Genomic DNA, 27,794 nt, shown 5'->3' with positions numbered 1-27,794 from the left:
TATTTTTATTAAAGTCTGGAGTGAAGAGTGATTTCTCTGGGTGTAGTCTGCAATATTACCACCAGATGGCACCAAAAGGTAAACCTGCAATTCTTGACACAGGACATTGAGAAAACGCAAAATAACAAATAAAAAGCAAAGCCAGTCAAGATTTTAAGACAATTAATCCTTTTATTGAAGTGTGCTTTTTCGATGAGGAGCCCATTCAAGAGCAAACCTTATCAGATCATATACATACAACACAATGCACTGGTAAAATGCTTGGAATGAAATTAGGAAGTTAAATACAAAAATTGTTTCTTGTCAGTTCATTGTACCATAAACATTTGTATCTTGAAACATGCATCTGATTCAGAGGTAATTTTGTATGGAAATGGCAATTTGTTTCATCAGATCATGGATTTTAAATGCTGTTGAATTCCAATATTCAAGAAGACATAAGCAAGCGATACTAAGTGAGTTGATATAACACTGACAAACAGGAAATGCTGAGGGAAACCAATCTGGTCAAAATTAACCAAATCAAAACCTCATGTTTTTTCAGTGCCTCTTATTTCTCTTTCCTCGCTTCCTTCTCCTTGATTCCTCTCCTCGATTCCTCTCTTCGATTCTGCAGGAAATGGGTAAGGAAGTTCCACCCACAGAGGAGACACAGGGAGGAGAGAGGATATAAACTCCTCACAGAGACCAATTAAGTTTAATTATTTTGGCTGATGTCTGCCTCCTGAAGCGTCCCTCATGTTTACTTTCATGGTTTTCTTGGGGACACCACTTAATATGACACATTTGAGTGACAGCTGAAAAATGGAGGATCAAGGAGAGGAACCAAGGAGAGGAACCAAGTAGAAGGAAGCGAGGAAAGCGAAATGAGCTGCGGCCCAAGATTCTTTAATTATGTGCTCTGCCCACAGAAGAGAACAGGCCAACAAGAAACAACCTGCCTCTGCCCTCAGTTATAGTCAATTATTATTATTATTATTATGAAAATAATTCAAACATGATGAAACAAATTCCCTTTTGTAAAGAAAGTTAATAAAATGTACAGGAATGGTCTGGAAGTTTTTCAAGCATAAAAAATCCCTTTTTTCAGTTATAAAAGTGTTCCACAAAAAAGGGAATATGAGAATAAAGTGGTCAAGTGCTATTCAACTTTCCTTCAACAATTATATACAAATTAAAAGTCTATATTATTAACATTTAAGATTAAAATAATGTCATTATGTAAAGAAAAAGAGTCAAAACGATTGAACTCAATGTATTGAAATGGTTATGATTTGTAAAATCTGTAAAAAGTGCATCTTAACATGACTTGTGCTACTTGTGCTGCTCTGCCCTGTCAATTCTTATTTCTGGTAGGTCCAAAAATAAAGGGCAGGTGTGAAATGAAATGACCAAACTGAATATCCACACATACAGCATACAGAGAGAGTTGTGTTGGAGATTTGGTCCATAAAGTCATGTGGACATTTGTGGTTTCATATTGCATCTACTAATAACTAATAAAATGTTTGCTATCAACAAAATCCATTATTCCTTGTTCATTTGTGCAGAAAGGTGAGATGATCAGTTTTGTGCCATGTTGATAAGGTGAGACATCTACATTTTACTAAGTGTCTATTGTAGATTTTAGCTGGAATGTGAAATTGAAGACTATGGTATGCATGGTACAGAGTTGTTGTGTTGACAGGAATATAAATGGTCATGTTGAATACAGCTTACAGCTAAAAATATCCATTATTTTTTATATTCTGGAATGGTAGGTCTCAATTAAAGGGGCATTGTGTATTTTTAGCTGGAGGGGAATTCCTTATATTCTTCATGGACATGTTGTTGTTTGCCTGGTGTGTTCCACAGTACAGCATAAAACTTGGCAGTTGTCCAATGAGATTCATTTGGTCTTCTGATATTTTATGCTATTAGGTTCTTTTTACAGACCAAGAGTTTGTTTTCATACCTGACAGTTTGGACTGCTCACTAGCGCTCTTCCTCAGAGTGGTCACGTGATGTTACTGTGACGTGTCCGGTCAGCTGATTTATACAGCTTCTGGCGCTGTTGTCTTGCCTCCACCGGTAGGAAGACCAGTCCAAACTGTCAGGTATGAAAAACAAACTCTTGGTCTGAAAAAAGAACCTAATAACATATAAAACTTGGCAATTCTCCATGGACACAAGCAGGGGACTCAATAATAGTCAATAATCACTTATAAAATGATGTTAAATTTTACATCTTCAACAATTTTTGATAAAAAAAAAATAGCATATTAAAAAGGGGCACTTAGTAACATTTCTGATGGAAGGTCTGCCACCTACTGCCACCTGTTATTGCTTAACCTGAAATATTCTAAAGTATGGCATTAAACGTGTCTATCTCTATGGACATAAGCGGCTCATAGTAAGAGGTTTTAAATTTTTTACACAAAATTTCTTTGCACCTATAAATGATGCAAGATCGATACATCTGATGCTATACTGTGGAACATGGCAATGCGACAACATGCCCAGTAGGAAGCAGACCCTCCACCAGAACAGTTACACCTTTAAAAAATAGTTATTTACTTTGCCCCATTTTAGGATCTTGTAGTGTAATTTGTTTATGGACTTTTTCCCATTCAAATCATAAAATATTTTGTTAATCGCTATAGCAACAGGTCCATAGGTTCATTATTTAAACCCATAGATACTGAGCTCTGCGCCCTCTGCTGGGTCAGGCGGAGCGTCTGTAGCAGGCCTCCTGGTAGGATGTCGCATTCACTACACTGAACATGTCTCTGCGCACGAACGACAGGAAGTTACTCAGAGGGCAGAGTGGCTGGTTACCGTGACGACTGTGCGATTTACAAAACGTGGTATGAAACGTCACGTCCTCTCCGTTGTAAAGGACGCGGACAAAAACCTCACCGTCTTTTGCCTTCTCTCCTCCTTTGGCTCCCTTCTTTTTCGGAAGCGTCACCGCCGGACTTTTCCACAGTTCGAAAACCACTCGGGCTGCGAATCTCGGAAATCTAGCCTGCTCCAATCCCAAAGCGCTGAGCAGGGGAGCCATGGTTACATCATGAGCGGAGGACAGCGAAAAAACCTCTTCTCCGCCTGCTCTTATTTGTCGTCCCATCTCATTCGCTTTTGCAATACGCTCCATTTTAGTCGCAGTCCGATTCAAGTACGGGTACATGGCTAAAACGGCGTACTTCCTATACAGTCCAACTTTTCTCCGATCTATTTCGTCTACGAGCTGCTGCTTTCGGATAACTGCGAATTGCGCCATGGTCAGACAGCCCCCCATGCCCCCCTCGCTTGGTGGGACACATGGAAAGGGAATACCGTGGCACAGATGGCACAGTAAGGAGTCTATGGGGTTTGCGGCGCGGAGTTGGCGAGTTGGTACGCCTAAAGTTCTCGCCATCTCAGCGTAAGTCCTCTCCAGTTCGGCGTTAGCGACTCGTAGCCGATACTGTCTCCTCTGCTCTTCGTCTAAATATTTATTCCTCGCGGGACAGTCACAGGAGCCGCTGCAAAACAAAGTGCTCCACTGGTGTCGTACGGTGAGTTTGGTCCAGTCGAAATCCGGGAGGAGGCCGTACAGGAAGGCCATGGCGCTCTGCAGGGTGCGGCTCTTACCTGTAGTCTCCACCCACACCTGCCGAGGCGACCAATCAGAAGGCAGGAGGGAGTGGTGTTTGTAGGCGTCGTGGAGGAGTTGGCCATTTCGGAGATGCTGCACCACACCTGAACAAAAGAAGGGGAATGATAAAGACATGTTAAATGTATTAATTTATGTTAAACTATTAAATATATCTAAATTACTATATATAATTAGTTTACTGTTGTCATGATACTAAAATTTCAAACTCTATTTTGATACTAAGGAATTTACTCATTACTTGCAGATTACAAAAGCACAATGAAAATAAAAAATTTTTCATTTATAGTTAATCTTTCAAATAGTTTTGATAAAGCTCAAAATCATATTAAAACAGTTTAGGAAAGCTCAACATGTGTCCCCTTACTGTGATTTGTAGCATTGTAGCATCAGTCCTTGCTGAAAATGAGTTTCTAGTTTCGATATTAGTTTTAATTAATCGATTAGTATGTGATTTTCAGTACTTTTGATAACCCTAATTTAGATAATAATGAACCAAAAAACATTAAATAAGAAAAAATCTAATCAAAATTTCACTCTCTCGCTCTCACGCTTTGAATATAAAGGGAAAAAAATTGAAAAAAGTGCAAAAATAAATACATCCACATTATTTTATACAATATATACATTATACTGTATTTAGGAGATGATTTTACTTCCTGTTTGGTCTTGAGTGATTTGATGGTACCATCTTTAATGGTAAAAAAACAGAGTCCTCCTGCCCTGATCATTAGCACTCTCTATTCATTTCCCAACATATTACTTAAGATAATAAGGCACTGTATAGACCCGCTGTTACAGTTGTGAATGTTGTTCTAAGATATGCAAAATATGATATTGTTATTATATGAACAACTCAAAATACTCCAAAAAGAGGTGATAATAAATTCAGATGGAACATATTATGTTGTAATCTTTGAAACCAGAGTATAAAGTAATACATTTAGAGTCCTTTCACATTTGTCTGAAATTGCCTTATCTAATACATGTAAAGATGTTGTTTAAATTGACATCAAATATGTCAAAAGATCTCATTATATTTATCATGTTAACAAATACAGCTGAGTCCTTACCGGTCTGTGTGAGCTCTCCGATGTCACAGGAGCTGTGGTTGGGCAGACGAGGCACAGTGCTCAGAGGAGAGTCCCAGTGACCACGCCCCCCTCTGGCCATGTGAGAGATGAACCCGGCCAGCAGCGGGTGGGAAGGGTGTCTGTGGAGGACAAGATAAGGGGAAAATAAAGGTTAATAATAATAATAATTAACAAACAATAAGAAGCAATAGAAAACAGTTGAAAAATTTGACAGAAACAAATGGAGTATGGTTAAGAAAGCATAATGAGTTTGAGAATAATAATACATTTTTGTTGACTATTGTTTGAAAATTAAATTAAAAGAAAATTTCAACCAGACCAACTGTTTTATTATTATTATTATTAGAGTTAAAAAAAGCCACATTCAAGAAACTGAAACACTAACCATCAATCCTCCTAATTTAAACTGAAATAACTGATAACAAATACATTTCCAAAACATAATACTAGTATTGTTACAATGGTTAATTTCAAACTCAATACAATATGATATTCAACATTAAAATCATAGTATTTTCTTTTATATTATAATGTGGTGTACTATCTGTGTACTCCCTCAGTCATACATGTAGATTCCACAGTGGTCCATGGGCGTGTAATAGTCTATGTGCTCTGTTCTGATACAGCTCAAGTTGATCTAATTTCGATACTAGTTTTAATATCAATTAGTATCTAACTTTCAATACTTTTGACAACTTTAATAGATACTTAAAATTTGCATCAAGTTTCAATACAAGTTTTAAAACTGTTTAGTATCTGGGTACTGATGTATTCAAAAACTTTATTGTGATCACTGCATTTTTGTTTCTTGTGTGCAATTCTCAATATCCACCACCAGATGTCACCCAAACACCACACAACTTCATCAGTATAAATTCTTTTTCAATATGCGTGTGGGCGGGCTGGGATATGGGACCAGATATAAATACATCAAAGAGTTTATTGCCTAGGGATGGACTGGTCCTGCACTGTAAAACAGACAAGTTCAGACAGATAGCTCATGGGGAGGAATCAGAAAAATGAAAAAGAGCATTCACAATCCCATAGATTAGATATGATTGAGATTACAGTTCAGTTTGACAAATCTGTGAAGCTTCTCTGGCTCAGATTAAAAAAGGAGCAGAGGAGGGAGGGGCTGCTCTGTTGCCATAGTGATAAGAGACAGATCCAGCGAGACGCAATGAAAATATGAGCCATGGTTTTCACAGCATCATCTGCATAAAATGAAACACAAGCTAAAAATAGACTCAAATGGACAAAATAGAAGATTTCTGAGAATAGTTCAAGATGACTGCTGTTGTCAATGAAAAGCAAAGTCCTGACAAAGATAAATAATCATATTTTTGAGCAGGTGAAATTTAAATATTTGAATTGCAATATCTGAAAAACTTAAACTGAACTTAAATAAAAACTTTTATTTTAGTTTGTGGCGTATTAATGATCTATTGACATTGACATCTATTTGATATCTATTTTACAGCACCAGTTCAGTTGGTTGAGCTTTTACCCACTAACTGGAAGTTTCGTGGTTTGATTCTCACTCCAACCTGAGAGCATGCTTTTGTGTCAATAGGCAAGATATTAAAGAGATGGGGTCTCCAGTGTGATCTTTGTAAATAAATAAATTGTATACTTTATGGCAAAATTAGACCATTGTGTGCTGTCTACAATAATAAACAATTTAATGCAAATACTTGGAAAAAAGAACTGAACGCTGAGAGCAGACTGTGCTTGGACAGGCCACTCAGTTTCACTTCTGAAAAAGCTGTTCCAAAGCTGTTAATGTGCCCCAAAAATTCATGCATGAGTCACAGTTAGACATTTAAATACCTACTTCCTCAGGCAAAAGCTTTAAAAACTATAATGTATCTCTGTATCTGACCCAAGCTGCACTCACAAGACAATACTAGGAAACAATGCATTTATATATAAATTGATTAAACTTATGAATCAATCAGTTTAATCAGTCTTTCTATATTTTAATACCAGTTCACTCACTCCTGTACTTCTCCTTTCTGAAATATTGTTCATCCTAAAATAATAATGCACCGATCCAGCTTTTTCAGCTCCGATACTGATATTTTGGCTTCAACTATCTGCCGATTCCTAATACTAACCAATACCAGTGTAGAAACAGCAGCACAGTTCACTTATTACAAAATAGATCAGTTATGGTATGTCATTGTTATTTATCTTGCAAGTCATGACAGAACAGCTTTGTATGAATAAAAGTTCAAACATGAGGCATCCAATTAAAGATCCAACCGGAATACTGATTCTTTGCAGAGACATCACACTTGGGGTGTTCTACATGTATCTATACTGGTGGAATATTCAGTAGTTATCATGGTGACACACTGCGCACATTAGACACTCTGAAAACTCAAGAAAAAAATACAAAAATACAAAATGGATATAAACAACACATTTTCAGGAACACATTTCGTAATCAATATGAGTGTTCATGGTCCTGCTTAAGTGTTTGATTTTCAACAAAAAGATGAGAGTGACAAACTGAAAAACTGTTGGCTGAGTGAGAGACCTGTTTAAGCACAAAGTACCTCACCTGATGTAGTTCCAACCTAGTCTGCTCTTTCCGGTCAGATTGTGTTAGAATAAGAATAAAGATAATATTAAGTCTAACTTGAGTATGAGAGCGTCTACCATAGTAGTGCTTTCAGTTAGCTTCACCCCCACAGATAATGTTGATAACATCAGCTGCAAAGTACCACTTGGCTTAACAGATATTATGGGACTGATAGCCGATCCAGCAAATTTTCCTGGATCGATGTCGATATCCTAGCCAGGCTGGCGCCACCTAGTGCCTCTGCTGAATTTCATTTCTCTCCAGCGACTAGGTCAGGAATCAGAATACACTAGACCGTTTGGAAGAACCTCGGAAGTTGTAGACCATGCACCGACCAATCAGTGAAGAGCTGTGAAGTCATGACGTCAAAATCAAGCGCATGTCTGGGTCCCTTTTGTGGTACAGCACAACAGTAAACAAAGAGGTCGAGATGGATATAGACGAAGACATACATTCTGTGTTGGCAATGAGTCCCAAGATCGAGGATTTAAAGCCAGAACAAAGAGAATGTTTGGTGAATTTAATCAAGTGGAAAGACATTATTGCCCTTCTTCCTACGGGATTTGGCGCATTACATATGTCATGACCAAATAGCAGTGATTGATTAAACAAAAAAAGTACCCGCCTACCATCGAGTGAACGAATTCTAATACTGCGAGGTCAGACGGTTTCCACAAAGTGAAACCAGCTGATGAATCAGGCTATCGATATCCGATACCAGTATCAGTATCGGTGCATTCCTAATAATTAGTCGACAAAGACCAAGTTTGGTCGTCGACAAAGACTCCATCGACCGATTAATTGACTAAATTACTAAAGGTCTCCAACCCTAGCTAAAACAGGTCTAAAATAGTACTAGGCCATTGCTACTGTTGTTCTAAAAGTCTCCAAAGGGGGACTAAAATGTGAATTACAAATATTCAAAATTAGGTTAACTGTAGTGGACCTTGCATGCAACCAGAAGGAACTCCGCTCTTTCAGCTGGTTTGTTTAGTTGTTGGTGTGCATGTCTTTTGTATAACACTCCAGTCACTTCCAATCAGTTGTGAATGACTTGAATGGCTGCCCACTGCCCAGACAATAACCATATTTCTGTATCATCTCCAGATTACACTGCACTGGAGACTCTGGGAGTGCATCAGGATTAAATTGGCCTCAAAAAGACACAGAGAAAACAAAGAGTGGACCCAAAGCCAGTCAGTCTGTCTGTGTATTAGGCTGATTGTCACTAACCAAAGAGTTCAGAGCGCAATTACATTAAGCAGGATTATATCACAGACCAGGCCGCGCAAAGGGGATTAGTAATGATGAGAGAGGAGCCAGCGCTGGGATGGGGGTCTGGAATATTGGGAAGCAAGTATGGAAGAAAGAGGAAAGATCCAAACTAGATCATAGACAGCTTACATGTTCATATTCATTAAAGGTGCATTCTGCAACTTTTCTAGTGGAGGGTCCGTCACCTGCTTGCCTTCATGGAGATGTTATTGCTTTGTCTAAAATGTTTCACAATAGAGATTAAAAATAATCTTTGTAATCATCAATTACCTTAATTGTAACCTTTGTGATGTGATAATTGCCCCAACTCACATTGCAATAATGATACGTTAGTGATATATGTGATATGTGTGCAGCCCTAGTAACAATTAAGAAGAAGAAACATAACAATTATATTAATCATAATTATTGACACGATACAAACTGAACCGAGATGACTTAATCTATTACACTGTTGTCACAATGCTAAAATTTCAAACTCAGTTTCAGTATTAAGAAAGAAACTCGATAGCCTGATTCATCAGCCGGTTTCACTTCATAAAAATCGTCTGACCTCACAGTGTTAGAATTCATTCGCTGCACAGTAGGCGAGTACTTTTTTATTTAACCAATCGCTGCTATTTAGTAAATAACAGTATTATTATTAAATAACAGTACTTTCATATAACCATGTGGTCTTATATCTGTGTAATCCCTCAGTGGTCCAGGTAGGTTCCATAGTTCATTTCTGTCCTAAGAATGTGACTTTTTTAGTAGTAGTTTAAATGCTAGTTTTAGTAACAATTAGTAACAATCTGATTTCCGACACTTTGACTATCCCCTATTTATTATTTTCATTTTAGAAGCAAAATTATTATTAGTTTGTTTGTATAATTATAATATGACCTGAATAATAACAATTACACACTAATGAAATTAATCTTGACATCCTCACAGCTGCCCTGGGACTGAATGTAGGATACGTGGCTACCAATCTGCACCAACTGCACAATTCACATCATACTTACACATACAATATAAAACACACACATACTTACATACACAATATATCTTTAAAAAGTTGTGTACTTTCTAGGCATGCATAAAGAAAGTACTTTACTGATATTGGATATTGGCACCAATACTGAAAAATGTACTGGATCGGATATTCCCTGCCAAATATCGGTTCAGCTAATATCCTGATTGGACATATACATTTGTAATAAAACATTTTACTGATCGTATTTGCCCCAGAACGTCCCAATTGTTTGAACTTTTATTTATGCAAAGTTGTCCTGGAATTACTCGAGGGATAAATAACAGTTACATAACCCATTTGGATCAGTTCTGTCTTGCATTTTATTTTTGCATAAAGGAAGTAGATGCTGTTTCCAGTCTCTGTCCTAGTATGAGTCGATATCTGGTATCAGCAGACACTTAAAGCCATAGTATCGAAATCGGTATCGAAACTGAAATAGCTGGATCGGTGCATCTCTAGTACTTTCTCCAACTATAAAAGTATCATTTAGATTTATAGTGTACTGTTTATCTGGAGGAAGAGAAAGAGGAGAGAGGATCCCTGCTGAAAAGAGCTCAGTAAAGACCAGACGGAGACAGTGGGTCGGCAGAGAGCTGGTGCCAGTCTACACACACACACGCATTACACACACACATTGCACACACGCATTGCACACACGCATTGCACACACATTACAGACACATTACGCACACACACTATAAAACGCACACGTACACACAGAATCAAAGGCACGCACACATTGGTTTTCCGTGCTTGTTGGGGACATTACATTGGCTTGCATTCATTTCCTGGAGACTGGTGCTAACCTTAATGCCACAATATGTAACTTTTTAGCAAATAAAAGCATAGTTTTTCATTTATTTTGGTTAAAAAAACATGCATTCTTACTGTGAGTACTCGTTGAACCTAAACCTAATCCCTAACTGTAACATAGTTTAATCCATAACTGAATCTAAATTGTGTTACTGATTTAAAAAATAAAGAAATTACGTTGTGAGTACCTGATTTCTGTCCTCATATGTGACACAGGTCCCTATGATGTGAGTTTGTATATAGATTTTAGTCCGTACAATGTGATAAGTACCAGCCACTTTATACGCACACACTATAAAACAGACACACATGAACATTAAACACAGACACACAATGAAACGCAAACACACAGGGAGACAGCAGAGGGCAGATCTCCTGGACATACGCTGCTCCACACGCTTCTAATTACAGCCAGGTCTAAACAAACAAGGCCATCTGCTGTTTAAAGATAAGGTGCAGGCCTGTCAGCATGGCCAGTTTTGAAGTGAGATATATTGCTGAAGTAAATACAGACCGTAAACGATAATTTACGCCACTGATACAAAAACCCGAGAGCAGATTTAAACCACAAAAACTATTCTAAATCTACAATATTATAAAAAAATCATGAGCCGCGATGACAACTTGTGGTGTAGTTCCCGACACTGGGCTCGCCTACCATCTGTGATAAAACCCATTAAAGTAAATATAATCAGCAGTAAAATGAAGACCGCATACGTGTGCGCTGTTTGGAATCATGGTTGTAATTGTTGATTAGTCGAACACTACAATGACATGATGAAGAAAACTGTAGATGAAGAAAACTGACCTATTTTCTAATTTTTCCTAGATTTTGTCAGATTTACTACCACTAAGAAGTCATTGTATATTTCCCAATGTCTTCCTGGTAAGCATGAATAAAGCCATTTCAACCTTTTACAGCTTAAATCTTATCACATTGTCAAAAAATAATCAAAAATGTTGTAGTACAAAAAAAATTTGCACACAATAAATACTGACCCCCAAGAAATATAGTTCCAGTTTTCATACGTTGAACGATAGGTCGATATAGTAATTATCGTGACAGGACTAAGGTGCAACTTAAAAAAATCTTCACAGGTTTAATATAGCTTCTGTAATCAGAAATAGTTATGATACAAAAATGATCAAAAAATGTTAAAATGAGAGAGAAAACAATTATAATGCCGATTTATTTTTATTTACAAAATCATTGGATGTGATGACAAAGTTGTTTACGTTCTAATTTGATGCTTTGGTTGGCAAGACAATTATCCATTCAGAAAGCAGACTGAACCTCACATCTGTTTATCATTTGGGTTGCCAGTTTCATTGCTGAAATCCGGCTGGTTTAAACCTAAAAGGACTGACTCTGATCTGTATGGTCGCGACATAAACCCCAGCCCCTTCACTCAATCATGAATCATCGCTAGTGCAGTCTTTTGTCAGTTGGTTTGTCAGTGCTACAGTTTTCAGTTAGATCTGCTTATGAAATGTTTCAGTAGAAGTCACAATACTAAAATTTCAACTCAATTTTGATACTAAGAAATATACTTAATACTCAATGCAGACTACAATACAGATAACAATACAACAGAGAAGATCTGAAATAGAATGTAGCTGTCAAACACAAAATATTACTTTCAAAGTTTTACAGACATTCTGATAAAACTCAAAATCATACTTACTCAGAAGTGTTTAGGAAAGCTCAAATTTTGCATTATTGATACCTGCTCAAATGAGTATCTAGTTTCGATATTAGTTTTAATATCGATTAGAATCTGAGTTTGAAATAGTGCTTTATAGGTCAGCTCAAATCCCTTTGACATTCTGTGGCCTTTCCTCTGAGCTGGCTTCATTATAACAATGATAAAAGCTCTTATCTGGACACGTGCTCAGGGAATATTAACAGTATTTTATTGTTTCATCCAATGTTTTAATCTTTTCAATTAATGGAAAACACTGATTCTAACCTGGCGGCATCTGTAACGAGAAAGTAAAGCAAAGCAAACAGAGCAGAGGTGGAACCAAGTCTTTGTTTTGAAAGTCTCAAGTAAGTCTCAAGTCTTTGACCTCAAGTCCGAGTCAAGTCTCAGGTCAAATACAGGCAAGTTCAAGTCAAGTCTTGTCAAGTTGTCTGCTTTGAGCTTAAAGTCATTTCAAGTTTTTAACCAAAGTACCAAATATAGAGTAAATTTTTGCAATTTAAATAACTTTTAAGATAAACTGCACTTAAAAAATCATAGTATATTTATATAAGAGTATTTATAGAGTATGTAAGAGTTTAATAACATTCTATTTAACTAAATACAGATAAAAATATGTTTACTATATTACAATGAAATCAACAAGCAGCTACTAGTTTTACTGCATTTAGAATATACTGTATGTAGTAGTAGTAGAAAAAACTGTAGAAACTGAACTGTAGAGTGGTAGAAATAGTTTAGTTAATTTTTCCTTTTTAAATGTCTTGACAAGATCTTAGTGAATCATTATGGTCAGAATAGAAAGAATTCAGGTTTAAAAGTGCTTCTCAAGTCTTCTCAAGTCACAGGCCTCAAGTCCCAAATTATTGCCCTTCAAGTCCAAGTCAAGTCCCAAGTCATAGTTCATTTTATTAAGTCAAGTCTCAAGTCCTAATAATAGTGACTCAAGGCTGACTCGAGTCAAGTCACGACTTGCAAGTCCCCACCTCCCACACAGAGTAAGGTAAAAGGTGAATGGCTGGGCCCACCAATGGAAAAAAGAGATAAAGAGAAGTCTAAAAAAATATACTGATATGAAGAGTTGGGCAATTAAATATTAACTATTATTCCTGCTACATAAATAAGACTACTATTGATACTTTGCATCTGATGTCATCAACATTCCTTGAGGGTGTGATGCTAACTGTAGGCAATCTGTCTGACTTAATCTGGGTTTTATTTTAACCCTCTCAGGCTCAAATTAATTTTTAGTATGAGGAAAAATCTGATATTTGGGGAAAATTATAATATGGGGTAGTAATATACAATCCTGACTTTTTTATCCTTTGTGAACAAAAAAAGTATTTTGCACTTCTGGCAGGCCGTTTGCGTGGAGCCATTCTTGCACAGTCTGCATCGTCCACGTTTATCAGCATGGATGGGAGAAAAGGCTCCTGAGTAAAAAAAGTTAATAAAATATGGATGTGGAGTAAGTAGGTAATTGGAATTTAGCTGTTGCAAATCTGCAACGCCTGCCTGGAGAGGGTTAACACAGTCTGGCCAGAAAGTACTAAGGAACTACAAATCTTATCTGTTATAAGATTTGTGCTGTTAAATCTTAAAACTTTTTCATTTGTTTATGCGTGCATTGTGTCACCATGGTAACTAACATTCTGCCAATAGAGATACAAGTGCTTGTTGATATTTCTTTTTTTATATTATTTGATCTGCTGATGACAAATAAACTGTGATATGTTGTGCACTGTACCTGTTTGGAGACAGAGTGCAGTCGATGGCCGGGCGTTTGGTTTTGGGAATGGAGTAGAGCGGGTAACGGTCGCCATGGCGAATCATCACCTGAACAGACAGCAGCTTGTAGTCTGCCAGACTGTGACCTGTGAAAGGAGAGAAATTTGACCTGTAACTGGGCCTGGTGGCATCGCTTCCCTCAGTAGATAAGTTTAATTCCATAGTGTGCAGCATTCCAGTTAAAGCAGTAGCATTAGTACATCCAAGGAGACAAACAAGTGATAGACCCTCTACTAGAAAAGTTACATAGTGTACCTTTAAAGGGCCATATTACAGTATTTTCTGATCTATATTATGTTGTTTCCTCATCAAAGTATACCTGGAGTTGTGTTTTGTTTCATTCACATGTTTAACTTTAACACACAAACCTGCATATTTAGGCTGGGTCCTTCTCTCTACTTGTGATGTCATGTGGTGATACAGGAAGTGCTTCACTGTGTTTTTAAACTCTCAAGGATAGCTGCACATCACACTAGCAAGCAGCCTTTTTTTCCTCATTTGTTTGTTGCTTTAAGATGCTTTTTAAAATGTGTTTTTTTTTTTTTTTTTTGTAAAGCATCTGTAATAGTCCAAACAGTGTTATATACTTCTGATGTCTTACTCTAATTCTATCCTAATTCTATTTGAGAATTATGTCAAGATTATCATCATTGTCCCATATGTTCCACAGCAGGAGAAAAACAGACTTGCTGCTGGCATAACTAAGGGAGGAGGCAGTATACTTGAATGGCCCCAGGCGCTGGTTAAATGGTACAAAATAACAGTGTTGTGTTTTGGAGCTGAGCCGTTATATGGATGATGTAATTCACAGGAAACCTTATAATTAGCCTCTCCCAAGGCCCTGGAACAGTGCATATGATTATTACTGCTATTTTAAGGATTCATTTGCAAGTGAGAGACAATCAGATTCCTTCATATTAACCAAGTATTTAAAAAATCCCTTCTTGCGTTACCAGTGAAAATCAGATATTTGGTGCTCATGAGAAAGACTAACAATGCTGGTATACTGAAGTGTGCAAATGAACACAACTGTATAAGATGGTGATATCTTTCATTTGTCTAGAAGTGATTCAATGTAGACACGGGTTCAGTGGTCGTCATCTGGACATTGTTTTTTAACAGTGCAGGTCAGTTTCACTCTAAAACTCCTCCCTTTGGGGCTGGATTTAGTAAATTCAAGTTAGGATGAAGCCCAGTGCTTTTAAGACAGTTCCATCAAATTGAAAATGGCTGAATCTGTCTCTACACAACTCCAAGTATCTTCATAGAGACAAGATGGTGATGCCAGGCCAAGTTACAAGTCAGATCTGTGGAGAGGTGACTAGTTTGTGTATTGTTTATGCCATACTGTGGCTGTGCAAACCAATACACTTTACATTATATGCAAAGCAATAATATCTTACATAGTGCACCTTCAAAAAATTAAAAAATAAAAATGTAATAATAAAAAATGTCCTCATGTTATTTTATTGCTGTTTGTGTGAATGTTTTAACTACGTGCTGAACTTTGTTGTCTCTTAGCCAGAACTCCTTGAAATACAGGTTTTATATCTCGGTAAGAATCTCCTGGTTAAATAAATAATAATAATAAACTATCACCCAACTATGGAACATAACTCTACTGTGTATCTTACCTTCCCATGCCTGCTCGGAGCGGTTGGGAGTGTTGCAGTATCCGTAGGCCTCGGACACTGGCTCTGGCTCTTCTGTGTGAGCGACTGGAGCCGGAAACACCCTCTTCCTGCTCTTCCCCTGAACCGATCCTCCCTCTGCTGCCTGGTACTGGCGCCCCTCCAGCCCTGCTGCGCTGGGCATCAGGTTAACTGGAACAGAGTATTCTCAGTCAGGATTAATGGTTCAAACACATCTCACTCACAGATTAAATATGGAGTTCAACAAGGCTCTGTGTTGGGTTCACTTCTTTTTTCCATGTATTTTTACTGAAAAATTTGAAGGATTGGGTATTGGTTCCAGGATATCGGATAAGCTGGTACTCTGTTAGGGCCTTTAATTGGATGTAATAAGACTATTTAGAAGTTGATTTTGGCCTAGAACGTCTCATAATGTTTAAACTTTTATTCATACAAATCTGTTTAGTAGTCATTTGAAGGATAAATAACTGTTACATAACACAATTTGATCTCTTGTGTAATAAGTTAACTATGTTTAAAAAAGAAAGTGCCATTTTCCATCTCTACACTGGTATCAGTTAATATCGCGTATCGGCAGATTGTTCAAGTCAAAGCATTAATATTGTGTCAGAAATCTTATGTACATGCCACAACAGACTGAATTAATTACAGCACTGCATCTCATACCAGCCTGATTCATCAGCTGGTTTTAATTCGTTTCACTTCGTACCGTCTGACCTTACCGCAGCCTTAGATTTCATTCGCTCGACGGTAGGCGGGTACTTTCTATCATTTAACCAATCGCTGCTATTTGGTCATGACGCATGTAAAGCGCCACTAACGGGCCAACTGGTATATTAAGCTTTTTCCCAAATCCCGTAGGAAGAAGGGCAACAATGTCTTACCCCTTGATGAAATTCACCAAACATTCTCTTTGTTCCGGCTTTAAATCCTCGATCTCGGGAATCATTGACAACACTGAATATATCACTCTTCACTGATTGTCTTTTGCCCGAACTTGCACTTCACGGGGTTTTTACGAACTGTCTATTGTATTTTGATTCCTGACCTAGTTGCTGGAGAGAAATGAAATTGAGCAGAGGCACTAGGTGGCGCCAGCCTGGCTAATCTCATACATTAAATCCTAAAATGTAATAACAAGAAGTCAGAAGTGATTTAACTGGTCCATCCAATTCTGTGAACAATCTCTCTATTTATCTAGGAAGTGGAACTCTATCCAATCCATCTATCTGACAACCTCTGGACATTGTCACCACTACTACATAGATAGTACCCACGATAAATATTAACACTTCAAAATTAACAAAATATTAGTAATTGTGACAGGTTTAGCGCCAGTATACAAAAGGTGAGAACTTATAGTTGTTATGGCTCTCACACAGGCTTTCACTTATATATGCAGGAAATGACATAACCACTTTGCTCTTAATTCATCTCCATGTGAACAGCTCTAGGCCGCGAACCTACTCCGCACCGAATGTGTTGCCTAGACACCAGTCACCTACGACCTTTTAGAGAAAACAGCAATGCATTGTGGGAATTCTAATCAAATCGCAAATAAAGAAGCAGAACCCAAGTGCCTCGAAGTCTACCAGCCCCGGTGTAAGAAATCTAAGTGCAATGTGAACTGAGCAATAGTCAATCGTGCTGCAGAAGGCCAAGACAGGATTCGATTAATCAAGGCGAGGGATTGGGTTTTGAGTCTGCTAAAGTCTGAAGTTACAGACCTTTAGTTGTACCTTAAGTAACATTTAAAAATACTAACCTACCTTTGAAAAGTGAATTCAGAACAAAAAGATCCAAATGCTGTTCAAAAGGCTTGTATTACACCATTTTCTGATCTATGTTATAATGTTTCTTCATCATAAACATACTTTGAGTTTTCTGTGGTTTCATTCACACATGTTAAACACACACAGCCGATATATTTAGGCTGAGTTCTTCTCTCAAACAGAAAACACTCTGTTCAACCATGTGAAGTAATGTGGTAATCCAGGAAGTGCTCCACTGTGTTTTTAAACTCCATACACCTTCACTGGAATCATTTGGATGGTTTCAGCCCCGGAACTGCCAATCTCTACTGAATAAAAGGTAAAAGGTAGCTGTTAACTTGATTTTGAGCTCCCGAGATGTAGACAGACTAAAAATAAAAGATTAGGCAAACACGTGTGAATGAAACAAAACATAACTCCAGGTATGTCCTGTCAGTTGAAGTGATTTTTGTCTGTGGCAACAATGGCTACAATGTTAATAACATTCCAATGTATAAATGTATTGGAAACTTGCACTGAAAGCATAGTCTAGGTATTGAAGTTGGCTGGTTCATTACTAAAAAACAAGAATCTGTTCAATGTTGATTCAGTGACTGTCAAACTTTTAACACAAAATACCACCTCAAAAACATTGGCAAACATCTACAACAGTAGTTTCAAACTCAAATTCACAGAGGGCCAAAATTAAAAACTGGGACTAAGTCGTGGGCCAAACAAAATTTCAAGAGCATCTGCATGTTTTCTCTTCTTTCGAGATATGTAATGTTAAACCTTTTCTTATTAAAATAAATGTGTTACAATAGTTTTGCTTAAAGATTGAATATAGAATCCAGAACAAGTATAATATAAAATAATAACAAAATTTAAAACACCGTACATAATGTCTCTATAGCCTACCTGAGGCTGAGGAAGTCTAATAGATATTTGATATGATCTCGCGGGCCAAATATAATTATATTGTGGGCCAAATTTCAAAGTCTAACATGTCTGATCTACAACATTAATTCTATCTTAACTAAAACTGGTCTAAATTTGGACTGAACCAGAACCAAACCAGAACTCTCGGTAAATACAGTATTCACCTGTGCAAAGACTGAAAAAATGTGGACTAAATACACAGGAAAGAAATTAAAAATAACAGCACAAGAAGCAGATGGGCCAAATGTGCCAAGTGTTAAAACTATAGCTTTAACAGGATGCATTCACTAACCAGTCTAAACTAGGACTGAACAAGAAGAATTTAACAAGATTTTTTTTTAACCACGACCCCAATGAACTTCACTAAAGCAAAACCACTCTAGTGCACAGGAGAACTAGAGCTAGACAACACAGTTAAAGCCTTACACAAATAATTATGATTAAACTTATGTATTCAGTACCATCAGAAGAATGTACTGTATAAATGTACTTATATTCAAAACTGTGGTATAAACTCACCCAGGATGAAGAAGGCAGTTGCAAGCTTGGTGACAGGGAGCATTTTGGTGACTGCCTGGTGCTTGAGCTGCAGCCTTTTCACACTATGGTTCTTTTCATGAGTTGGACCTGTGCCTCCCCTCCTCCTCCTCCTTCTCCCCTCATCCCCCCATTCTCCCCTCCTCTCTCTAGCCATCACTCTGCCTCCCTCTTCCTCTCTCCGCCCTCTCCCATCATCTCTTACCCTTCTCTCTCCTTCTTCTCCTCATCTCTTCCTCTCCTCTCCTCCTCCCTTTTCACCTCCAATGTCTCTCTCTCTCATGCTTTCCTTCTCTTGCCCTCTTCCTTTTGCCTTTCCTCCTCTTCTCCCCCCCTCTCTTCACCTCCCTCATCTCCTCTCTCCCCTTTGCCTCCTCCTCTCCCCCTTCTGCCTCCCCTTCTCCCTCATTCTCACTCTACCTCCTCTCTTCCCTCTTCTCTTCCTCCCCTCCCTCTCCACCTCTCTCCCCTACTGTCTTCCGTTCCTCCTCTGTCTCTCCTCCTCTCCTCCCAGTCTCTCCCCTCTTCCTCTCCCCCCCTCTCTCACACGCTCCACTGCCGGGCCTATCCAAACTGACGGGGCCCACTCGGCCTCAGCACAAAGAGGCTTTTGTAAAACAGCCACCAACTTCACCAAGTCCGTGCGGCGCAAAGACTATAGCGTCATACTTATTAGCGACTTCTGGTCAGCAGCCAAAAATGGTACTCAAGCAGGCCACTGTCATGCTAAAATAACAGCCCAATAAATTAAATAAATATTAAAAAGTGAATAATAAGTACAAATAAAATAAATAAATAAAATTATGCTGAGTAAATATGGTGTACTCTGGTACACAAAACTGTTATCATAGAGAAGGCAAGTCCACAACAAACTAAATTTATATATTACTTTTGTATAATTGTAAATTAGAGCTGTGTAATTAATCAAATTATAATCAAGGGATCCAATCATAGCTAATTGTCAATATTCTGCTTGATTTGAAAGGAAGAAATTTGACTTTTTCGTGTTAAATGTCAATGGCTGTAGTTACATGCACATTTTGCAATTTTAAATGACATTTAAACATCAAAATTCACTTTTTTTGTGATTATGGGCTCCCTCAGATTTTTTGGTAAACATGATGTCATTCATGTGATTTTAAAGGTCTAGAAATCAGATAATCATTTTGGTGAGGATCACAGTGACTAAAAGTCTGTATTCTTTAAATTTAAAGAAAGTTAAAGATTATTGAATCCCATTTTGATGTTGGTTTAAATAAGAGAAATTACAACTGAATAAACTGTAAACATGATATTAAAATATAAATATGTATATTTTTTTATTGCTCAGCCATATATGCATAGGTTACTACAGTATATTTTCATTTTATACCACTATACGACTGTTCTACCAAATGAAAACAATATACAGTATATAAGTATAAAATATTGAATTTCATCTCCATGATCTTTCAAACAGTGCGTGGGGACAACGGCTCGGCTGAAACAGATTAATGTTTCTTTCGGATCATTTAATTAAGATATCTCCAAATCCAGGATCTGCTGATAAGCCCTGGACTCGGCTGGATCCAGTCCCATACAAGTGTGCACAGATGTTATTATCAGAGCAAGAGATCAGCTATGGGTCAAATACTCTGCAAATACATTTCATAGAAAAGGATGATTCAGGTAAAAAGTGTTGATTGGGATACAGAACACACTCTTTTTCAGTACTTGTTAAGTTAAGAGTCTGGTCACTGTTGAATTTCCCCATTTTTAGATCGGCATGATTGACAGTTGGATCAAGGACATGCATGCTCCATCTGTATCACAACAAATATGGCTACTTACGAGGAAAAAAAAGAAAAAATATATAACAAGGGCCTTAAAAACACTGTAGATTTCAGCTGAGTCAATGAGCGAAGCACTAAACTCTAAAACACTAATCTGAGCTGAGAGAAATGCCAGGTTGTTCAGAATGACCAATGAGCTCCTTCTAGGCCTGTCACGATAACAAATTTTGAAGTCCAATATATTCCTGAAGTAAATATAGACGATAAACGATAATAAGGAAACCAATTTACACCACTGACACAATGATTTAAACCACAAAAACTATTTTAAATGTGCAATACTGTTAAAAAAAAACAAAAACATGAACAGCAGAATAAAAAACTTTAGTATTTGCATCTGCATCTGTAATAAATCATAGAAATTATTAAATCAACCATTCAAATCTTATCATATAGCCAAAAAATAACCACAAATTTCCCAGCAGTGCAAAGAAAATGTACACACAATGAACACTGACCCCAAAAAGATATTATTAGAGCTTTCATATTGATCGATAAATGAATATAGTCATTCTTTGGTTCTGGCTCAAGATACAAAGGAGGGAGTGGAGACCAGACTAATATAAAAAAATAAGGTCAATTTTAACATCCATACTTATTTACAGTCACAGTTAAGTGCATTATGAGTGGATTGATAAAATACTGTCTGATAATAATAATAATAATATTAAAAGAAATAAAAAAATAGTGATTCAGTTTAGTCATCACCCACCCCTGTTATTGAGTCAGCTGGTATGAAGTGCCTATTCACCTAACACAATGTATAATTTTACATCTCCTTGAACAAATATAAGTATAGGTGAGTACCCTTATAGCTTCATAAAACTTTATGAGGGGAACTATGTGAAATCTGTGCAATACAAGTCATTACATGTATCAAGAACGAGAGATTGCAAGTTAAAATTGACAGGATCTGCAGTTTATAATTCCTTCAGGCTCTTAAGACATCTATTTATTCATTTATAGTTTAGCTTTATATACTAAGAACAGCATTAGGAACATTTTGTTATTGGTTTTTGACATTATTGTGTAAAAAATTTTATGGTAGTGACAGAAGGAAGTAGTTAAGTAGTAGGAAGTAGGGATGGGCATTCGATTAAATTTTCTTAATCGATCATCAGGGGAATTAAAGATCGATTATCGATTAATCATTAACATTTTTTAAATTAAAAATATCATCATCATGATTACTATCTGCACTACTAATCTGAATAAATAAATTCAACTTTACAACATATAAACCATAACCACTCTAGAGCCACTTCAGCCCGTTTGACATTATAATGTTTTTAATGCAGCTTTGTGCTAGTCTCACAGAAACGAAACTTAAAACCGCATGGCTAATTTGCATAAACTAAGTGAAGAAAAAAACAGCTCTTGTGCGCTGATGCAGTTCAACTTCTGAAGGATTAAAGGACACGACTCAGTGGAATACAGGTTAGTGTGACCATATTAGCGTTTATCAAAACCAAGACACCGTACAGGGGGTAGGAGGTGGGGCCTCGTCATCAACATTGAGCTACTCTCACTTGGCAAAGTTTTTTAGTGTTTTTCGTTGTCATGGTGCTTTGAGGTCCCTGACACCGCCACTGGACACCGAAACATATGTGCCTGCTTTGTACACTGTGCACATGGCCTCCAACTTGTCTCGAACGAGATGGAAAGCAGGGAATTTCTTATACAAGTCATTGTTAAATGCGCATTTGCGCTTTGGCATGTTGCAGGTTGACCAACTGTTTGTGTCTACTCGCTCTCTCTGAGTGCAGAGCGCTACGAGAGCCGCTCAATTTGATGGCCCAATGGAAGGTAATGAAAACCCGGACATTTGCATCACTTTATAAAAAAAAACAAAAAACCCAACGCTCAGCACAGGAGGTGAAAATGGACATGTCCGGGGAAAAACGGACGTTTGGTCACCCTACGCTATCGATTAAAAATGAATGTAATCGATGAAATTCTTAATGATCATTTATCAATTAATCAACTAATCATGCCCATCCCCAGTAGAAAGTAACTTAAAGGTGCACTAGTTGATTTATCTGGTTGAAACTATGTATTTAATTGTCACCATGATGTTACAAAATTTAAACCTTATAACAATATGACAAAATAATAAATGTTGCAATTTTCCAGCCAGATCACGATTTCAGTTTTATGATGATTCATGATGACTTTCTCTTAGTATTTTGTGTTGCCTAAGAGATATTTAAAGTCATCTGCTTCTTCTGAAATGTCACGAGAAACATCAGTTATGTTTGGGTGATGCCAGTGTCTCGTGGAGCCGTGCCCAGAGCATAGACACACAACGCTCAGCTGGAGCGAGCCACGCCAAACAGACCAGCTCTAAGGAGGCCACAAGTGAACTGTGCCAATGGAAAAGACGCTCCTCTGTGTCTCTCTCTCTCTCTCTCTCTCTCTCTCTCTCTCTGTCTCTGTGTCTCTCTCTTCCGCTTTCTCTCTCTCTCTGCACTGGGTCTACCTTTGAGCCTGGAGCCAGAGAGACTTGTTTACTCCTTCATCCATCTCCATCTGCCATTCAATCTCTCAGAGTAATGGCCAGAAAACCATCATAAACACAATGCCCATAATATAAGAGCAGGCTTAGAGAACAGACCAGAGAGCAGGGAGAGGGGAGGAGATGAGGGAAAGGTGGGCAATAGGGCTGAACAGTATTTGTGGGTTTCAGAATGATACAAAATGGATCAAGCAAAACAAAATCTGACACCTTTTGTCGGGGAAACAGTCCTCAAAATGCTGCTTATAAACAGAACGCAGGAAATGTGATAGTGTGATTTTGTGATAATTCAGTATTTTTCATAAACTTTTTCACACAATAAGTTCAATTAAATTAAAAAGTTAAGGTTAAATTAGTGTTAAAGCAAAATTAGGAAATAATGGAATTGCTAAAATAACAAAGAATAAATTAATTATTACCCAAATCCTATGCAGTGACAGATTAAGAAAATAAAATTAGAGCATGAAAGTAAGTACAGAGCAGTTGTTGATCGAGAAAATAAGCAATTAAAGATTTCTCAAACATGCACGAATCTCTTCAAATACTTCAACAGGGTAAATCAGAAAGGGAAACAACTATAACATCATAAAAAGTTCTGAAAAGTCGATTTTGCGTAACAGGTCTGCTTTAAGGCCCTGTAATTGATTTTTCCATTTGAGCAAAGTTGTCTTACCCTTGTACAGTATTACAGAAGCACCTCAAAATAAGTACCATTCTGTTCTGTCTGCATGTAATTATGTAACAGTTTTTGTCAGAGAACCAGGAAGTATGTAGATGGTGTGACAACGTCTTATAAACTTGTGAACAACTTATGTTTGTCACGTTTTAAGACAATAAAATGCAGGTAGATGTAGCCATAGAAGTAGCAGTTAATAAATATAAAATAAATATTTATCATGTGCTCATTTTTAGTTGCAATAAGCGGGCAGGTTTTTGATATTTTTTATGTAATACAATAAGATTTGAGCTGTAGAGGCATGAAAAAGTAACTTCCTAATACAGGGGTGTCAAACTCAAATTCACAGAGGGCCAAAATTAAAAACTGGGACTGAGTCGAGGGCCAAACTAAATATCTGTTGCAACATCTGCATGTTTTCTCTTCTTTCGAGATATTTAATGTCAAATTTTTTCTTATTAAAATAAATGTTTAATAATAGTTTTGCTTAAAAGTTGAATGCAGAACAATCATAATATAAAATAATAACAAAATTTTAAATAAATAATGTCTCTCTAGCTCATCTGTAGCCGGCGGGCAAGCTCTAATACATATTTGATATGATCTCGCGGGATAAATATAAGTATATTGCGGGACAAATTTGGCCCCTGGGCCTGAGTTTGATATGTTTGTCCTAATAAGACTAATTATCTGTTCATTCTCATTTATTTGTTGCTGCTCATGCTTTTTAATGGTTTACTGGGATTCTCCTGCTTTATTTTTTGTTTTTGTCTCAGTGGCTAAAAGTAGTTCCAGTATTACCATTTAATGTATTTCTCTGTAGCAATACATCGTGCTTCAAATTTTGCTATCGTGACAGGCCTGTATAGTAAGTATCAGTTTTTGACATCTCTAACCTCATACTTCCAAATAACTGGATCTGCCTTTGGGATTTGATGACCAAGACAGAAGTGGAACACAAACACAGGATAGAGGATAGAGGGTAGTATTTATTAAACATGAGCAGAGATCCCTCATGCTTCCTCCAGCTGAACAGGGGCCGATGACTTCATGTCTTCACCGCGTTTGATAAATAAATGATGACAAAAGCTTTTCTGCAAATGCTACTTCAGAACAAAGACGCTTAAGGCACTTGACCGCAAGAAACTGTCTTTTAATTAGCAATCCAGCAGGTCAAGTGTATTTTCCAGCCCAGGGTAAGAAGGCGACTGTGGAAAGGTGACCTACAACTCTTATTATTAGGGATGTAATGATATGTATATCACACAATACAATACAATCACATTATTAATTTCACTATATAATATTATTGGGATATTGTGGAGATGCTACTTTTTCCTTTTAAAAAGCCTTGACTTGGGGCTATATTAGTGTCATAGTACAAAGAATTACAACAGAAACGTTCTTTATAACAGTTATTTCTTCATGTTTTCGGCATTAAAATGGAACAAAAGATCACTGTCTATGTAGTTTCTTCCTTTTTTAGTTGTTGCTGTAATAACACAATAGCCAGGCTGGTCCCACCTAGTGCTTCCACTCAATTTCATTTCTCTCCAGCGACTAGGTCAGGACTTGGAATACACTAGACGATTTGCAAGAACCCCAGAAGTGCGAGTCCAGGCACAAGCCAATCAGCGAAGAGCCATACATTCTGTACTGGCAACAATTCCCGAAATCAAGGATTTAAAGCCGGAAGAAAGAGAATCTTTGGTGAATTTTATCAAGGGGGAGATGTTACTGCCCTTCTTCCTACAGGATTTATGAAAAGGTTAGTATACCAGTTAGTCCCGTTAGCGGCGCATTACATATGTCACAACCAAAGCGATTAGTTAAATAAAAAAGTACCCGCCTACTGTCGAGCGAAAGAATCCTAATGCTGCAAGGTCAAGCGGTTTCTACGAAGTGAAACCGGCTAATGAATCAGGCTAATAAAACAACTTACATGGGTTAATAACTGCAAACACATTTACATGCATATAACATGTTTAGATCATCATGTTACCTTTTATTGTGGAAAATTCGCTCAAAACAACGTATTAACATGTTTTTTACGTTTCATTTTCATTTTTTTTACACTCTGAGTCTCCCCTCCCTTTGCTCGGCGTGTTTTGTTGCTACCCTTTCAGAGAGCTATCACAACACAATCAGCGTGCATCCTGCTAATGAAACTACTGCGCATTTCATCAGTTTCGTCAAGCTGTTGTGTGCAGTTTTGTATCACGCTTTGACATCTAAAACCACTTCAGGCGTGCTTTGATAAGGGAACGTTATAAGATAGTAAAAAGCTAAGAAAAAAATCTAAATCGACTGCATGGTGACTACATCATACATTTTTCCTATTCATCACACACTATATTTAATGACATTGTCTCTATAACAGCGGCTGATTTCCTTGTATTGAGTTAGTGTGTCAGGAATACTTTGTCTAGACAATACCCCCAGGCCCTGCACAATGAGGCTGAGAAAAGCAGCACCTAAACATTCCTCTGCAGCAGTGGCACCCAAGGGCCCCCACTGGGAGACGCGGTATTTATAGCAGCACGGTCAGGGTCCTTTGTATTAGGATGAATGGGTTTAATGAAGAGGAGGCTACACACATACATCAGGTCAAATGAAATCCCGGAAAGTAACTGCAGGGTTTTTTGTAAATACAATACAGGCTTAATCGATGAGCATATATTTCTTGTTTATTAGTTAATGAACTGACTAGGTTTACTCCTGATTTGTCTTGTATTAGTGCTGGTTCAGTCCTGGCTGGTTTGGTTCTGGTTTAGTCCTGGTTTACTATTGGTTTAGTCCTGGTTTAGTCCTGGTTCAGTCCTGGTTCAGTCCTGGTTCAGTCCTGGTTCAGTCCTGGTTCAGTCCTAGTTTAATCTTGGTTCAGTGCTGGTTTAGACCTGGTTCAGTCCTGGTTTAGTCCTGGTTTAGTCCTTGTTCAGTACTGGTTTAGTCTTGGTTCAGTACTGGTTTAGTCCTGGTTCAGTCCTGGTTTAATCTTGGTTCAGTGCTGGTTTAGTCCTGGTTCAGTCCTGGTTTAGTCCTTGTTCAGTACTGGTTTAATCTTGGTTCAGTACTGGTTTAGTCCTGGTTCAGTCCTGGTCCAGTCCTGGTTTAGTCCTTGTTCAGTACTGGGTTAATCTTGGTTCAGTGCTGGTTTAGACCGGGTTCAGTCCTGGTTCAGTCCTGGTTTAGTCCTTGTTCAGTACTGGGTTAATCTTGGTTCAGTACTGGTTTAGTCCTGGTTCAGTCCTGGTCCAGTCCTGGTTTAATCTTGGTTCAGTGCTGGTTTAGTTCTGGTTTAGACCTGGTTCACTCCTGGTTCACTTCTGCTTTAGTCCTGCTTTAGTCCAACAATATTAGGAATGTTTATTTTTTTTTGTATTCCTGTAGTTTTATCTTAGTATTGTGAGGAAAGGGTTAATGCCTGAACAGGGAGCTGCATTCTTCATGTGATTAGAGCTCTGTGAGATCTAGCCATTACCTGAAAGATTTACTTCAACCACATTTTCAAACACCAACAAAGTTACTGCAAGTTAAGGGCATTGTTCACAGACCTTTCTTTTAGTTTGCATTGTGGGGTATGGAAATTAGTAAGTAATTTGAATATAATAAAATGTATTGACAATTTGCATCTGATAAACAAGGTTGTTTCACCAAATTCTTTCCCTGGGTACAAATCATCTTGATGGGCCCATATAACATGTTGTTAAGGAAAAATGTGCATGTACAGACTTTGTAAGGGGCCCATATTTGCACTGGGCCCTCAGTAAACAGTACCCTTTACCCTCCCAGTCCAACAACCCTGGAGATAGATGAAGATAGACTAAGAATACTCACAAAATTGCACGCTGAGGCTGAGGATGGCCAGCGCAGCCGCACCTCCCACCACCAGGAGGAGGAAGCGGTTACGAGCCTGCATCATGTGACTGGGTCTGTGTCAGCCATCCAGCTCTCCGCACATAACACAAGCAACCTGC

At 37.7% G+C, this 27,794-nt stretch overlaps 1 protein-coding gene across 1 annotated transcript; it reads right to left on the bottom strand.

Moving 5' to 3' along the window:
* Positions 1-186: 186 nt before the first annotated feature.
* On the bottom strand, positions 187-27,794 carry pxylp1 (2-phosphoxylose phosphatase 1). Its single transcript, XM_055148021.1, has 5 exons — positions 27,655-27,794; positions 15,550-15,738; positions 13,875-14,001; positions 4,711-4,850; positions 187-3,723 (listed from the first exon to the last, which is right to left on the bottom strand). Exons 1-5 carry the CDS (start codon positions 27,737-27,739, stop codon positions 2,705-2,707), a joined length of 1,560 nt encoding a protein of 519 aa, XP_055003996.1. The 5' UTR covers positions 27,740-27,794; the 3' UTR covers positions 187-2,704.

The sequence above is a fragment of the Boleophthalmus pectinirostris genome, unplaced genomic scaffold (genome assembly GCF_026225935.1).
Source record: "Boleophthalmus pectinirostris isolate CB_2022bp ecotype Guang Dong unplaced genomic scaffold, ASM2622593v1 HiC_scaffold_9, whole genome shotgun sequence".
Classification (NCBI taxonomy): Eukaryota; Metazoa; Chordata; class Actinopteri; order Gobiiformes; family Gobiidae; genus Boleophthalmus; species Boleophthalmus pectinirostris.
The sequence above is the reverse complement of the archived record's forward strand: the minus strand, read 5'-3'. Positions and strand labels throughout refer to the sequence as shown.